General features: G+C 40.8%; 1 protein-coding gene across 1 annotated transcript; it reads left to right on the forward strand.

Annotated features, from left to right (window-relative positions):
- The first annotated feature begins 732 nt into the window (after positions 1–732).
- gtf2a2 (general transcription factor IIA, 2) lies at positions 733–3,801 on the forward strand. Its single transcript, XM_061246424.1, has 4 exons — positions 733–1,007; positions 2,058–2,162; positions 2,863–2,989; positions 3,494–3,801. Exons 1-4 carry the CDS (start codon positions 936–938, stop codon positions 3,517–3,519), a joined length of 330 nt encoding a protein of 109 aa, XP_061102408.1. The 5' UTR covers positions 733–935; the 3' UTR covers positions 3,520–3,801.
- Positions 3,802–16,410: the final 12,609 nt, after the last annotated feature.

Genomic DNA, 16,410 nt, shown 5'->3' on the forward strand with positions numbered 1-16,410 from the left:
TTGTCATATGTACTCGGAAGTCCTATTGCAATAATGTGTTCTAGCAATTAAAACAGAACAACCACAGACGTTAAGTTCTCTGAAATGTTCATAAGTTCCCTAAAATGCATCAGTTATGCATTTATGTGTCCAAGAGTTTAATTTGTCTTTAAAATACTTATCTTTTTACATCTTATCTTAGTGGGACTCAAAAAAAGGATTCGTATAAAAATGTATTTTATAGTAGGCAGGCCTTTAATAATTAATGGTGACTCGACCTATCAGATGAGTGATAAAGAGTTTGACATTAGTAAGACAAGCTACGTCCATACCGTGTTCACCTAATGCAGAATGAAAGTAATTATCTACTGTTTCTGTTATATCTGAAACTGTAATGGATGAACCGGTCCTTTTGAATGAATCGAAGCGCGTTAATAAAATTCAAATTCGGACTAGAGTGTTGCATAGGTTCGGTAGCAAGGCATGCTGTCAAACCGGTCATTTAACAATTTTAGTAAATCTTGAACATATTGATATTACTTTATTAGAAACCTTTAGAGAAGGAAATGCATGGCACATTAGCTCAAGTAATTCAAGTAATTAAGCCTATATCATGCACGACTTGATTTATTTTCAAAGCAATATAACATACTGGGCTAAAAAGCATACATGGCTATACAAATATAAGAACTGACATGTGCCTGAATAAGCACATTAATTCTGTCAATGAACTCTGACACAAGGATACCGCCAGTGAATTGCATTTTTTGACAGGCTTGTTTGTCCTTTACGATGCTCCGTACTAGTTTGTCGTATGATTGTGCTTCCTGTGAATTGGACGATTGAACCGGGGAACAAGAGAGATTCTTATTACTACTAGTGAAGCCTTCAAATTAATTCGAAGATAAGGAGTTTTGACATAAGTTTCCGTAGATCGGATAGTTCGGGTGAAAGCAATGGCTTATCAGCTTTACAGAAATACTACGCTGGGAAACAGTCTGCAAGAAAGCCTGGACGAGCTCATTCAGGTAGCTAGGCTAGCATATATGTAGCTTCCGTTGGTTCCAGTTAGCATTAACTTACGTGTTGATGTGAGTAACAATGTTAACGTTAGCTAGCAAGGGAAGGTAACCAAGTTAGCGTCTAGCTAAATTAGTTTAGGTAACTAAGTGCAACCCAAAATGGGAAACGAGCACCTAGATAAGCATAGCGAAATCGTGCGCCGACCAATGTTAGGCTCTAGTTAGCGAACTAGCCTCGCTAGGTATAGAAATTAGCCAGTTACACTACACATAGCTAGGTATAGCTAGATGGCTAGCTAGCAGGCATTCCGGGAATATAACTATATGTATCATGCAACTAGCTAGCTCTTGCAAATGAGCAAATGTCCCCAACCTTGACGTTACCTAACGTAAAAATCGCATTTATTCAGTTATTGGCTGTCAGCTTTATTATTAACCTGTTAACGTCAGTTTTCTAAATCGGCAGTTATGCGTGTCATTTTGCTTTCCTCGTTTTTCTGGTTCTGATTGTTCAGTGCTATTTTTTGAATGGCTAGCTAATATGACGTTACTTTAGTTAAGTAACAATTATTAGCTTTGTGTTTAAAGTTAGCCAAATGGTGTAACGTCAAATGTGTAATTCTAGCTCGCTAATTGGGTAACGTTAGCTATCTAAATAATGCCTCTGTATTTTCTAATGTCAGATTGGTACGTTAAAGCTTTGATTCTACCGCTGGCTATTTAGCCAGCCACTTAGCTAACGATGCCCTGTTCCTTCCTAATCCGATGTAGCTAGATTGTTTGATTGTTAGTTTGCCTCTATATGTAGATTGTTGGCCAGCTTGTTGCTGTACGTTGTGGCAAAATTAGCAAATATAATTCTCGTTGTTAGCTAGCCTAACTGTGTAATTTAATCATTCGATAAATGTTAACATCATTAACGTATCTCTTACCACCGGCTGTGCTGTTGAAAGCTCACTTTTCACAAGTGAAACCAGTGGATACTATATAACTTAAGTATTTGAGTTTGTTGCAATGAATAATACCGGGGTGTCTAAGAAAATTGATTTCCTTTAGACCCAACAGATAACCCCTCAACTTGCGTTGCAAGTGCTGCTACAGTTTGACAAAGCCATCAACACCGCATTGGCCAATAGAGTGCGCAACAGGGTCAACTTCCGGGTGAGTGTTGTGTTTTGGAGCAGTTTGCCGCATTCCTAGCATGTAAACATCTGTCAAATTAAGAAATTTGCGTTCGTACTATGGTCTTGTTGAGGCCGTCATTCTTGCATAAATTCACGTATCCGGACAATTCAGCGCTGTCCGTACGACCAGTGCGGAATTGCAAATTCTCTCTCCCTATCTCCATCTCTCCCTATCTCCATCTCTCCCTCGCCGGAGTAGAAAAGAGTAGCCTGCCCACGTTTATTACTGCTAGTCTGCAGTAATAAATTCCTGAAGTGCTTTATTTGGATGTGCCCTGACATTGCTTGAGAGCCGATCCTGGATCAAAACCATGAGCAAGGAAACCTAGTTGGAAGTATATGTATTAATGTTTATTTGTGGGAATTTTATTTTTATTTTTAATTTTTAATGTTTGTTTAACTTCATGGTTTGATCATTCTTGTGGGCCACATATCTTGACAGTTTTCCTCTTACGATTTGATTTGATTGATGGGTGCTTTTTTGAGTATTTCAATGTATTGTGAATTAATCTGAAATTAGTATTGCTATGTATTTAGATAAGATTGCATTCATAACACGCGCACCCTCCATTAGATTTGGCCTGATCAGAGTTAATAGGGACTGGATGATTTCTGAAATGGTTGTTGGTGGCAATTTCCTTGCATTTTAAATGACCGTTCATTCTTTTAATTTCCAGGGTTCGCTGAACACCTACAGGTTCTGCGACAACGTCTGGACATTTGTTCTGAACGATGTTGAATTCCGGGAGGTCACCGACTTGGTGAAGGTGGACAAAGTGAAGATTGTGGCTTGCGACGGCAAAAGTAAGCAGCGTGGCTGGCTCCATTTGCTGCTGCACATCGGCCTCACAGCTGTGAGCCCAGCCCTCTGCGGCAGTCTCAGAGAAGGGGCTTTCCCCGTGCTTTCAGAACTGAAATTATTAAACAAGATCCATTTCGTTTTGACTGCCGGCTCGCAGGAAAAGTGTCTGTCACCTGTGTTTGCAAACGTCACACTAAGTATCGTGTCTTCAGTAGGCCTGTTTCCAAGGGATGAGAAGGGAAGGAAATGAACTGAAACAAGGAAAAATATGCTTACTCCAAGTTGCACTGTCCTTGCATATTTAGGGACGGCCTGACTTGGAACGTTGGTGGTTCAAACCCTGGTGTGGCCATGATAAGATTCACACAGTTGTTGGGCCCTTAAGCAAGGCCCTAAACTCCACACATTGCTCCTGGGGGATTGTCCCCTGCTTTGTCTAATCAACTGTAAGTCAATTTGGATAAAAGCAACAGCTAAATATGAAAATATTTATTTTTATCTTTCAGATACTGGCTCCAACGCTGCGGAATGAACACAGAGAAGGGAGATGATGACTGTTACTGATGAAGAGAGACTCGCTTGCGTGTGTTAGGGAAAGCCACACAGACAGGACTGTATATATTTATAATTTATTACAGTGATTTCTGTAAAGACCTGATTGTTCAAACCTGTAAATAAGTGAATTGGTGGTAGCAACAGAAAGATGAGTGGATCATGTCTTTTTTTTAAATGAGTTTCATTGCCCAGCTTTTTTCAGTTCGTATGTTATTCAACTTAAGAATTCTTTAATAAACTTTTATTTAAAAAAAACAGATTCAACATTTTGACTGAAGTGTTTGGATGATGCTGCAACACTGATTTCTCAACTTCCAAATAAGGCCTCACATTGGCAAGGTATTAATTACCACAAAGGTTTTGTTTTAAAATATGGCTTGGGGCGACATGGCTCAGGCAGTAAGTTGCCTGGCAGTCGGAGGGTTACCGGTTCAATCCCCCGCCCGGGCTTTGTCGAAGTGTCCCTGAGCAAGACACCTAACCCCTAAATGCTCCTGACGAGCTGGTCGGTGCCTTGCATGGCAGCCAATCACCATTGGTGTATGAGTGTATGAGTGGGTGAATGAGAAGCATCAATTGTACTGCGCTTTGGATAAAGGCGCTATATAAATGCCAACCGTTTAAAACATGACTTTTAAAATGCTACTTCTATTATTAAAAAAATAATAATTTTCAGGCAAACATAACAATGTACCCTATTGAGTCCAGGCATTATTTTTTTGATTGCATTAACCACTATCACATTAAATGCCACTAAAATGTACTAACAAGAGCAAATGTCTGTCTATTGGTAGAGAGCAATGATCTAGTTTGAAATATGGATATAATACTAATGCTTTAATCTAAATGGAAAAGAAACCAAAATTGCATCATAAACAATATGCTTTGCATTGCATTAATGGTATTTTGCCAACTCTAAAGGAAACAGATGTAGAAATCTGTGCATGTGTACTCTTATAATTCTGTTCATTTCTGTCTGGAGCTCTATAGTTCTGCATGGGTGTCATCCCGAATCTGGAAAAAGGTCCTTCCCAGAAAAAATGTTTCTCCAAGCAGTAGTAATGGTTGGGGAAGTGAAGTTGTGTGTTGTAGGTTAAATTTCCAGGTGCAGCTTTGCCGTTGTACTTCTGAACTAGCTACTTAAACTGAATTGCTTCCTTAAATATCCAGTTGCATAAATCAATTCCATGTAAACAAATGTAATATATGTAAGCTGGTCTGGGCAAGAATGTGCTTAATGCCTAAAATATAGAAATTAATAGATTTTCCGTTCTTTGAGTAGTAATCACTTATTTCCAGCAGAGGGCAGACTTGTACAGAATGTGAGCGCCAGCAGTTCTCCAATGTCCCTCAGACCTCCAATGACAGCAGAAGTAAAACAGACAGGAAGTGATTTCACCCATTTCAGAAATTGCACAGCCATTACCCAAGACAGGAATTGTAACAGTTAAAGGAATGCATTGTAAACAAAGTAATTGGATGAAATGCTAGCTTGCATTCTCCGTGCGATTCATTCTCCATAGATTCAGTTTAAAATACTTCATGCTTGCACTTGCTGTTAATGGCACCAAATGTTGCTTTGTTTAGATAGGTAGCAAGATAAAACTGTAATATATATATCTATACATACGTGCATGGATGGGTATTCAGTCGGTCCTGGAGTACCCTTGTGTATGCTGGTTTTAGTTCCAACCACAATTGCAATCCCATAATTTTTCACTACCTGAGGTTAATAAATGCACTCCCAATTTCTTGAAGGTGTGGACACATGGCCACTAAAATGAACCATTTGATCGATAATTAAGAATGAAAAGACTGCGCAAATGATAATGAGCCAAACCTGCATTGTGGGGGAAAAAATTAGCCAATGAATTAACTTAAATTCATGTGTTTTACAACTCAATTAGCAGCCTAGTGATTCACCTCAGTTCTGAATTTGATCAGTATAATATTTTTGTTACCTCTTCTTATGCAGTTGTTGGCCATGTAGCACAATAAGCACAGTGTTACCATGGGACTTAATAGCATGCATGGATATTACTGACGTAATGTGGCTTGAGGGTAAATAATCCCTCTAAACAGAAAAAGCACCTAATTATGAAAAATTCTGGGATTGCAATTGTAGTTGGAACAAAAAGCAGCATACACAGGGGTATTCCAGGACTGACGTTGAATACCCCAATCTATAATATAATATAGGTATGATTCTAACTGCCTTGAGTGGTGGGGCAGGTGCTGGCATAGCCATCAGAAACCATTGCAAGCACGTTTAAGTTTCAGACAGATCAGCCTGCTCAGGTTCTCCTATAGAACCAGGGTTAGTATTGTTTGGAGGAGTGGAGTTGTGGGTATCCTGGCCCTCAGGCCGTACTTCCCGTGCCATGGGAAGCTTGGCAGGACCTGTGACACATCTGTGACACGCTGTGGAATCTGCCAGGGCACTGCTTCACACAGCCTGTCAGACTGCAGCTCTTTCTGTGGTGTCCAGGAAACAGACAACATCTCTGTGTGTGTTCATTAGCCCAGCAGGAGTCCTGCGTCAGGAACTGTATGTGTGTGTGTGTGTGTGTGTGTGTGTGTGTTTTGGAGAATATGTTTAATGTTTTCTGTTTAATATGTTATATTAACATAGATATACATACCTACCATTGTATACACCGATATTTGCCCAATACATGTTCAGATACTGACTGGTTAACACTGACTGGTTTTTTTCTGGGTGGCAGGGGGCTGCTTTTTTGGGGCTGCTTTGTGAAACCTCTCACTAATAATAGCATGGGGCAGTCTTAGTTCTGCAGTCTGAGGTCAAGAGGGCTCTGGAGCAGGTTTTCATCCAGGATGTCTCTGTGCATTGCTGCATTCATCTTTCCCTCAATCCTGACTAGTCTCCCAGTTCCTGCCGCTGAGAAACATCCCCACAGCATGATGCTGCCATCACCATGCTTCACTGTAGGGATGGTATTGGCCAGGTGATGAGTGATGCCTGGTTTCCTCCAAACATGACGCCTGGCATTCACGCCAAAGAGCTCAATCTTTGTCTCATCAGACCATAGAATTTTGTTTCTCATGGTCTGAGAGTCCTTCAGGTGCCTTTTGGCAAACTCCAGGCGGGCTGCCATGTGCCTTTTACTAAGGAGTGGCTTCCATCTGGCCACTCTACCATACAGGCCTGATTGGTGGATTGCTGCAGAGATGGTTGTCCTTCTGGAAGGTTCTCCTCTCTCCACAGAGGAATGCTGGAGCTCTGACAGAGTGACCATCGGGTTCTTGGTTACCTCCCTGACTACGGCCCTTCTCCCCCGATTGCTCAGTTTGGACGGGCGGCCAGCTCTAGGAAGAGTCCTGGTGGTTCCGAACTTCTTCCATTTACGGATGATGGAGGCCACTGTGCTCATTTTGTGTACCCTTCCCCAGAATTGTGCCTCGAGACAATCCTGTCTCGGCGGTCTACAGACAATTCCTTTGACTTCATGCTTGGTTTGTGCTCCGACATGCACTGTCAACTGTGGGACCTTATATAGACAGGTGTGTGCCTTTCCAAATCATGACCAATCAACTGAATTGATTGGTCAATTGGACAATTCACGTGGACAATTAAGCTGTAGAAACATCTCAAGGTTGATCAGTGGAAACAGGATGCACCTGAGCTCAATTTTGAGCTTCATGGCAAAGGCTGTGAATACTTATGTACATGTGATTTCTTAGTTTTTTATTTTTAATAAATTTGCAAAAATTTCAAAAAAACTTCTTTCATGTTGTCATTATGGGGTGTTGTGTGTAGAATTTTGAGGAAAAAAAATGAATTTATTCCATTTTGGAATAAGGCTGTAACATAACAAAATGTGGGAAAAGTGAAGCGCTGTGAATACTTTCCGGATGCACTGTATTAAGCTATAAATAAATATTTCTGAAACACCCACAGAAATCTGTAGTGTGCAGTGTAGCCTACTGTGAGGCAGAGACTAGGCATTTCGCATCTGTGCTGGTATTCATCATTAACACTTCAGAATCATTTATCTGTGACCGGCTCTGCTGCACTCACTGTAGCAGGGAATTATTCCCAATGTGGCATTTTAAATAGCTCATCCCTCAATGTTACTTATTTTAGATCCCTGAATGTTACTAATTTTAGATCACTTTTTCACATCGCGGTTGGCATGCACACAGCCACAGAGAAAATCACCTCCATCCGCCAAAGAGCGCCACAGGAAAATAATTCAGTCCCTGAAAAAGGATGACATCATATCCAGCATGGTGATATATGAAATATGTCTCTTATGCGATATATTGTTTATTTCATATCAGTGTAGTATCTCCAGTATCTAAAAATTCCATATTTTCCCATTTGTTATAAAGAGATGCAATAGCTTGATACCGTTTTATTTCAGCTTATTGCACTGGTTTGTTGACTGCTCTGTTCCGATTGGGCACTTCAGACATTCTATGGTGAAATATTTCTGAAGAATGACCACTGTTATAGGAAACAGACCCCTTAACTTAGGACACTTCTCATATCACCTCGCAGCAAGCAGTGCGATGCTAACTTGCCTCGCATCTTACTCCTGTTGGCCACTAGCATACTCCTGCATAGTCACATAGGCCAACGTTACCTAGGAGAACACAATGGACAATTTGCTTCAATTCATCTGGACTAATAAAATAACTTTAATATTTTGTGTTGAATTATTAATCGATTACTTTATTAAGATAATTAGCCAAGTAATAAGCAGGACAATCCACTCATAATTGTGTAATAGCTGACCAACTCGTTGTGGATCAAGGCCTGTCCCTTAGATATTTTCAGAATATTCCATTTCCGTTAGGAGCAGTTGATTTACACACCTCCATAAAGCTGCCTCGTCTTCCTTACTATGCATCAGAGGGACTAAGAGCTCAAGCACATCCAGCCAGGATCACTAAGTGTGTATCGACTGCAGACTGCACGTCTATCGTGATCACACAGGAGTCGATACACACTCGATGTGCAGGTCCTAGCTCTGTAGAGACGAGATGTGTAGACTCCTTTATATCATTTACAACAGAGCACTGTCCACAGGTTATCTCTGTTATGCTACTCATTTCTAGTATATGATCTGGTTCAGTTTGTGGTTGAGTTTAGCATATGAAGGAATCTCTGAAGAAATGGCAGGTGGACTATTTTAAATGTATGGGTAATTGTGTCAACTTGTGTTTTTATGCGGGTAAAAACACTCATTTAGAACCGGTATAAATTGCCATTAAGAAGTGTTTCCCCAATCCAATAAATAAATAAATGTGTCAGTTTTGTGTGAAAATACCGAAGGATCACGTTCAGATACTCGATCTATGGTTGGCCACCATCCATTTTGCCCTCCGGTATTTATTTGCACACCATATTTGTTGTCAACTGTGAACTTGGATCCCATCTGTTATCTGAATGTTTTTTTTTAGTGACAGCAGGGATTTACAACAGTGACTAATATCCACACCCATCCTAGACATTTAGTGAAAGGCACACATAAACTACATTGCAGTGAACAGGGCGCTTCATTGGCATGTGATGGGCAGAAGTAAAGGGCATCCTGATTTCTTCCACAAACGTATGGGTAAGCCAAATGGATTAGTTCTGCATACTGTCATTAAAATTGTGAGTTTAGTTTTATATATTAAAATCAAAGTGGCAGGGGTATTCATGGAAAACCAGATTTACTTTGCAATTTACACTAATATTTCATTAACAATCCCTCAATGGATTTTTTGTGGATTGTACAGGTGAAATATCACTCATAAAGTGTCTGGTGTGACACAAAGAAGGTAGCATGTCAACTGTATTGAGTGTTTTATTGCTGATTGTACTTGATTGTTTTGCTGGGAGGGGCTCTGACATTATCGGGAGTTGGGGTGGGGGTGGGGGGGGGGGGGCAGGTTATCAGATGACAGGGCACTCCTGAGGTTAGGGTGACCAGATGCAAACAGTCCAAATGCCGGACAAACAGTAAGATTTTGCAGGACAATGCAGGATAGATTGATTGATTGTTCATTCTTTACAGGTTACCAACACTAAATACATAGAACTTTATGCATCAATGCACAATATTTATGCACAATATTATGCATATCACACTTAATCCTGCATCCTGTTGCCTGCAGTTACACTCTTGCCCACACAGTATAATATGCTCAAAAACAGACTTCAAAAAAATATATAAAATATATGATACAGGTATGACCAATGGAAAGTGTGGGCTTTATTGATAAATAACTTAGATCCAACATTTGTGCAATCGTTTCAATGGGTGGGAGGCGGGACTGAAGGTCAAAATGCTGTGCAGTGCACTGTGGGAAACCTGGTTATTTGTGCTCTCCACTGGTACGGCTGCTCAGCTTGTGAACAACGAATATGTGCCCTGATACAGGACTGCAATTGGATGGGTCTTCAATTGTACAGTCCAAACGGAGGGGTGAAGAAAATTAGTGTAAAAGGTGATTTAAAAAGTAGACTAAACTGAGAGAAGCTTTCTAAATGAATATAACAATGCACACTAAAAAGCAGCCGTCAGGATTTAGGAAATTAACCAACATGCACAAGCAGGAAAAACTCTTATTTTCATCTGGCAGAATTGTGAGTATTGAGGCTGGTGGCTGGGGTGTCCACAGCACCTGTTATTGTGGTTCCACTGTAATGCTGTGGGGTTTTCTAGCAACAGGGGAAGTCTGAATTTAAGTACAGTAATATAAAAACCCTTCTGTTCAACCAAAAGGTCTTGATTTACTGATTGATGTTGTATGTTTTTCTAATAAGGGTTCTAGGAAAAACAAGATGCCGTTCAGTTGAAGCTCTGCAGAGAGTGATTTCAGTTTTATGTTTGCCAGCCCTGATGAATTATACAGCAAGACAGAGAGAGGGCTTAAAGCCGTAGGTGTTTCTGTTCAGTGGTAATGGGGGCTCAGGGACGGAGGACCAGACGTCGTTTAACTGCACTCCCAGAATTCACAGCCCTGGCATGGACCACACGGAGGAGGTCCCAGCTCTCCTGGGAGGCGCTGAAGTTCCCTTTCAGGAGAAAAAACGCCTGCCTCCCCTCTCCCCGTCTGAAGGTCAACGGCACCAGAAAGGAGGAGCTGGGAAAGCACAAATTGATGGCTGAAATTACTGGGTAATTTGTAATCTTGTATTTCATTTGCCAGTCCAATTAATTATTCCCACAGTTATGACTGTGGTAATTTTATTTACGGCAGCTTTTATCTTTCTCATTTCCCACAATGGACAAATTAGCCAGTGCTGCCTCAGCCGCCTGCAGGAACAGTTCCATTATCTCAGTCGTTTGGCTATATCAACAGCAGCCTGTCGTTCCAGAGAAAACAGCTGACAGGGACTCGAGACAGCAATATGTATTACACAACACACCATCTCGTCCACTGTGTGTACATCACAGATGTCATGTGATTAATACATACGGATGGCAGGGTTCCCAAATGGCTCATTAGGTAAAGACAGGACCTACAATTCCTGATTTGATGCTTGGCCATTTTATTAACTGACTTTGACTGCAGTACTGGGACGAGATTAAGTGTGCCAGGCGTCTTGAGATGTATTATTTCAATACAGCCAGGTTTTCTGTGCTAATGAGGATAACACAACATACCTGAGTTATCTAGATATGTTATTTAAAGCATGGAATTATGGAATGTGAATAATAATTATAATCTTAATTGCAGTACACATTATGTATTAGTAGAATGAATTAATATGTTATGCATTAATAATATTGATTCATATTGACAAGACCCATAATTATTCAAAAGTAATTCTAAATATTTAAGAACGAACATTGAACATTTTATGTATAATCAGCTTTAAATAACTTTTAAAAAAATGATTGAGGTGATGGTTGTTTTCATTTGATTCCCAAAATGACTCCCAAATGATTCCCAAATTTATACAGGGTATAAATGTACAAATGCATATAAGTGCAACATTTAGTTCCTAGAGCATTCATTTTATAATAAAGCAATGAATTTAGCTTTGATAGTGATAAGCAAAAGCACGCGTCACACTGCTGGTAGACAGGTGGGCAGGGAGCAGCTCTGTTTCTGCCACCAGCAGGACCCCCCCCTGTGGAAGAATGCTTTCAGTCTGTCCTCGTGTGCCAACAGCCCGAACGGTGGTCATGTGACGGCCACACTTCCCCTTCGCCGATGCACAATCCATTAGCAGGGAGACAGATGGACAGGAAACATATTTTCCAAGCATGGCGTCCTCTGGGAATAGCAATCAATGACTCCCCTTTGTCAATAACAAGCCAGTGCAATGTAGCCTCCTCCTAATCCTCCTAACATGGTCACCTCTGTGGCAGCTGTTTGGCCCTGTCCGTTCCCTGCCCTTAGAATGGCAGCTGATTAAATTATGTTTGCACCAATTCCCATCGGTTCCTTTAAAATCATTTGTTCTGTTGTTCATTTACCTTTGGGAACAGGAGGTCATTGAATAGGAAAACACTTGATTCTTCCTTCCTCACATCATATTCATAAACACTTGCATACACATACATGCACATACATCAGTGGTAACTATTAATTTAACAGTGGCCTCAATACAGTGAATCATGTGGCTGCAACTCAATATATAAAGCATGCAAGCATGGTGAAGACGTTAAGTTGTAATAATTATAATGGGCAAGACCAAAAAGACTAAAAGACTATGACCATGGTATGGTTGGTGGGGCCAGACATAGGGGTTCCAGCATCTCAGAAACAGCTACCATCCTGGGATTTTCATGCAATACAGTCTCTAGAGTTTACAGAGAATGGTGCGTCAACAATTTTTTAGTGAGCAGCAGTTGTGTTGGTGAAAACACCTTGTAAATGAGAGAGGCCAGAGTAGAATGGGCAGAAATGCTCAAAAACAGTGGTGTGCAGAAGGGCACCTCTGAACATACAACATGTCAAACCTTGAAGCAGATAAGCTACAAAAGCACAAGTCGGTTCCGTTGCTGTCAGCTAAGAACAGGAAGATGAGGCTACAGAGGGCAGATGATCACCAGAACTGGACAACTGAAGACTGGAAAAAAGCTAAACATTTTAGATTAAGAGCTAGGAACAAATGTTGCAAATAAAAGTAATGATTTCAGATTTCTGCTGCAACATGAGGTGGATATGCAAGGTTCGCAGTTTGAATGAGCAGCCAAAAAATCATCAGGAACCGTGTTATTGTCTCAACATGGACCAAAATTCCTAAGAAATATTTCCAGCAGCAGTTCAGTCCATGCCGCAAGGAATTCAATCTGTTTTGGAGGCAAAAGGTGGTCCTACTATACCTTGTACTAGATAGTATGTCTACCTAATAATGTGGAAACTGAGTATATATGGTTATGTCATTCAAAATGAAGAGAAACAAATGTTTATGGATTGATGAGAATGATAGTCTACTCACAATAAATGATTTATGTTGAATTATGTGCCACCATTTCCATACCTAAGGGTGAGATCACAATGTCCCTGTTTTTCGGGGCAATGCTCTGTAAATAGCGAACATGATGCTGCCAGGCAGAGTCAATCAAGAGTGAAGAATTCAAAACAGACAAACAAAAGAAAATACACAGCTTTGAGGAATTGTCATGGCATACGATGCCAGCTGAGGACATGCCCTGCCGCTATCGGGACAGAGAGACGCCCACAGTGACGGACTCAGCTGCCACGTCGAGTCAGCAGCCTGAAACGCACACCCCGTTCGGAGAGAGCAGATGACAGGAGCTTACCACCATCAGGGTAACAAAGCCTGTCGTCTGACTCCGAGCACCAAGCATACTGACACAGTGACATTTAAACATTCCCATGGAGAATAGGGGAGCAACACAGCCATCAAAACACTGAACCCTACTGACACAGACCCATCAAAACTTGGATGACACTAGAACTTCTATCGTTAGTTTTTCTTCAATAAATGCTTCGGGAGAGGGTTGAACAGACTCTTCCAGCACTAAAAAGAAGTGACTGTTTTAACAACCATTTTAGTTTTGTAGATTATAATAACAGATTTTTTCTCTCAAGTAGGAAATATTAGCTTAAATTACTGTTTGCTTGACAAGTGGAATTATCATATTCCATTGGCAAATCTATTCATTGGCAATATATTTGTGTTTTTTTGGGGTTTTTTTTTTGGCAAAAATGTAAATGAAATAAGATTTCCTCAATATAGGACAAAAAAATATTTTTTGGTTTTGCAGTGAGAGAGCCCAAAAATAAGAATAAAAATAGGTAGGAACCTAGTTGACCAGAGAAGTCATTATTGTGCATGACCGAATGAACCATTAAATCAATCTCTCCCTCCCTCAGTTGGCACTGGCACATTTGATTCTAGACCGTAGGGTGCATCATAAAATTTGCAGTTTTCTTCAGATTCTAGGGGCAGTGCTGAGGGTTGACTTTTTTAAACATCTTATTGTTCTGGATCATTAACATGAACATGGCTGTCGTCACTTGATTTTCACAGCAGTCACAGTGCAGAGCCTTTTAATGATGACGGAGCCTGAGAGGCACAACTACCGATTGGAGGAAATAGAGAAAGACAGGCAGACTGGATTTCTAGCAATAAACCACCAAAGCAGCTTACTCATTTCCCTCTGACGTCAGCCCCACGATTAGATGTGCTTATATCTCATTGAAGGCCCTAATCTCCATTCTCTTTGAATTCTCGTGGTATTAATGAAAACATCCTTACTGTGCTGATAGAAGGAATTAGGAGAACCGTTGCTACTTTCCAGTTTCATATTAAGCATTGAGTTTGATGAAAACGCACGATGAAAACATACACGTAGGCCACCCTTAAAAACACAGATTCTCAAAATAACTGAAACAGAAAGATACCATTTCAGCACACCTGCTATGGATAATCCTTCAAAATGATATGAAGTAACAGACTCTCCCTTAAGTAATCCTCTTCACCTCTGGTGGATTCTGCTATGATTTCAGACCATCTATCTCAACCTTCTGCTGCATTCACCAAATGTTAAATTCATGTGTTCCAGGCCATTTAACCACTGTTCTCCACCATGTTGTTTTTGGCTTTCCCCGTATCCTTTTCCCAGTCGTCCATATTAAGGCTATTCATCATATGTGTTCCTGGGGGCATTTTTATAGGACATGATCAAGGGACCTGATCCTGTGCTTCATTATTTCCATCACTACATTGTTGCAGCCTGTCTTCTCATACAAGTCTATGTTGGATGTTTTGTTAGGCCAGAAGAAGTTACAGATTCAAGTTACAGATCAAACAACCATTATCCTCCTAAGATCCAACTCTACATTTGCCAGGTCCTTCTTTATCACTGTCCAAAACATCTGTGCCATATAGCAAAACTCACTTTTGCACTATGCATCATGGTTTACATAGCTAGCTACTATCTCCTATTACAAATTCATAAAATTCATAGTTGTCGCATGTTTTTCTTTGCAATACTGTTCATTGTTTTATAGTATTACATTACATTACAGTCATTTGGCAGATGCTCTTTTCTAGAGCGACGTACAGTACTGACAAAGTGCATACCCATAACCAGGGACAAGTGTGCTGAAAACCCTTGAAGGACATACAGTTCCAAGTGCCAGAAGTGACCACACATATAGAATCTTGAAGCATGCATATCGCAATGTTCCTGCAAGATAAGTTTCCCAAGTAGGGACAATAAAGCCATAAACATAACTAAACTGGAACTCATGGCCTCCACTGGCTTCCTGTTGTGGCACGCATCCGCTTCAAGGCGCTAGTGTTGGCATTTCAAGCTGCTGGGGACTGCCCCACTTTACATACAATCTTTAATCGCTCCCTACTTCCCAGCAAATCCACTCTGGTCTACCAGCTCTGGTCGCCTTGTGGTTCCCTCACTATGAACACCTGGCGGTCGAGCTGCATGTTCACGCCTGTTTTCAGTTCTGGTTCCTCAGTGGTGGAATGACTTGCCTACCACTGTCAGGACAGCAGAATCCCTTCCCATATTTCAATGCAGACATTTTCAGACTATACCTTAGTCCTCCGTCCTGATACCTTCCCCTTCCGATATCCCTCTTGTATAACCCTAACCCTCAATAAAAATTTTTTTTACAATATTTAAAAAAATATTTCAATCATAATTGCACTTATGATGACTGTCTTTTAGTTTAGCTTAGTTTTTTGAACAGCTCTTCATGCATATTTTACTAGTTATGGATTTGATGCTTTTAACATGTGGAAGAACCTATGCACTTGTAAATTGCTTTGGATTAAAAGTGTCTGCCAAATGATTCAAATGTACATGTAAATTTTACATTGCTACTACATAGTTGGATAGCTCCCTTAATCCTGCAAGCTGGTTTCCCCTCTGTATTTCCCTGCCCTCATGCTGGTCTGCTGCTCCTGTCTTCTGTCTCATTTAAAAGAAGACAGAGAAGAGTATACTTTATTGAACCCCGTGGGGTCATTTATCCTCCGCATTTGACCCATCCTAGTTATTAGGAGCCGTGGGAAGCCATAGTACAGTGCCCGGGGAGCAATGTGGGATTAGGGGCCTTGCTCCAGGGACAACAGCTTATTTTATCGTGGCTACACTGGAGCTTGAACCACCAACCTTCCAGGACCCAGTCATGTACCTTAGCCACTATGATATAGGCTGCCCCATTATTTCTGAGGTGCGTGTTCCAATACTGAGTTGGGATCCAAACAACCTGGGCAACCGGCCAGCAATCTGCCATGCATGCATCCATGACCAAGTGAGAACTTCAAAGCCCATTTAGTCCCCTTTTCAAAAGCTCTGCGTTTTCCATTGAGCCAAACACCCTCAAATTGCCCTTGAGGCTGCACTGGTCATCCTTAATTAAATCATTACTGAAGAAAGCACTGCACTCGGGAGATAGC

This window comes from Conger conger, chromosome 6, assembly GCF_963514075.1.
Source record: "Conger conger chromosome 6, fConCon1.1, whole genome shotgun sequence".
In the NCBI taxonomy this organism is placed as follows: Eukaryota; Metazoa; Chordata; class Actinopteri; order Anguilliformes; family Congridae; genus Conger; species Conger conger.

Bases quoted from the DNA above. Each gene is read 5' to 3' on its own strand.
- gtf2a2 (XM_061246424.1), top strand. From the start codon at position 936: ATGGCTTATCAGCTTTACAGAAATACTACGCTGGGAAACAGTCTGCAA. The intron at 2,163-2,862 runs GTGAGTGTTGTG...TTTAATTTCCAG, and splicing joins GCAACAGGGTCAACTTCCGG to GGTTCGCTGAACACCTACAG. The intron at 2,990-3,493 runs GTAAGCAGCGTG...TTTATCTTTCAG, and splicing joins TGTGGCTTGCGACGGCAAAA to ATACTGGCTCCAACGCTGCG.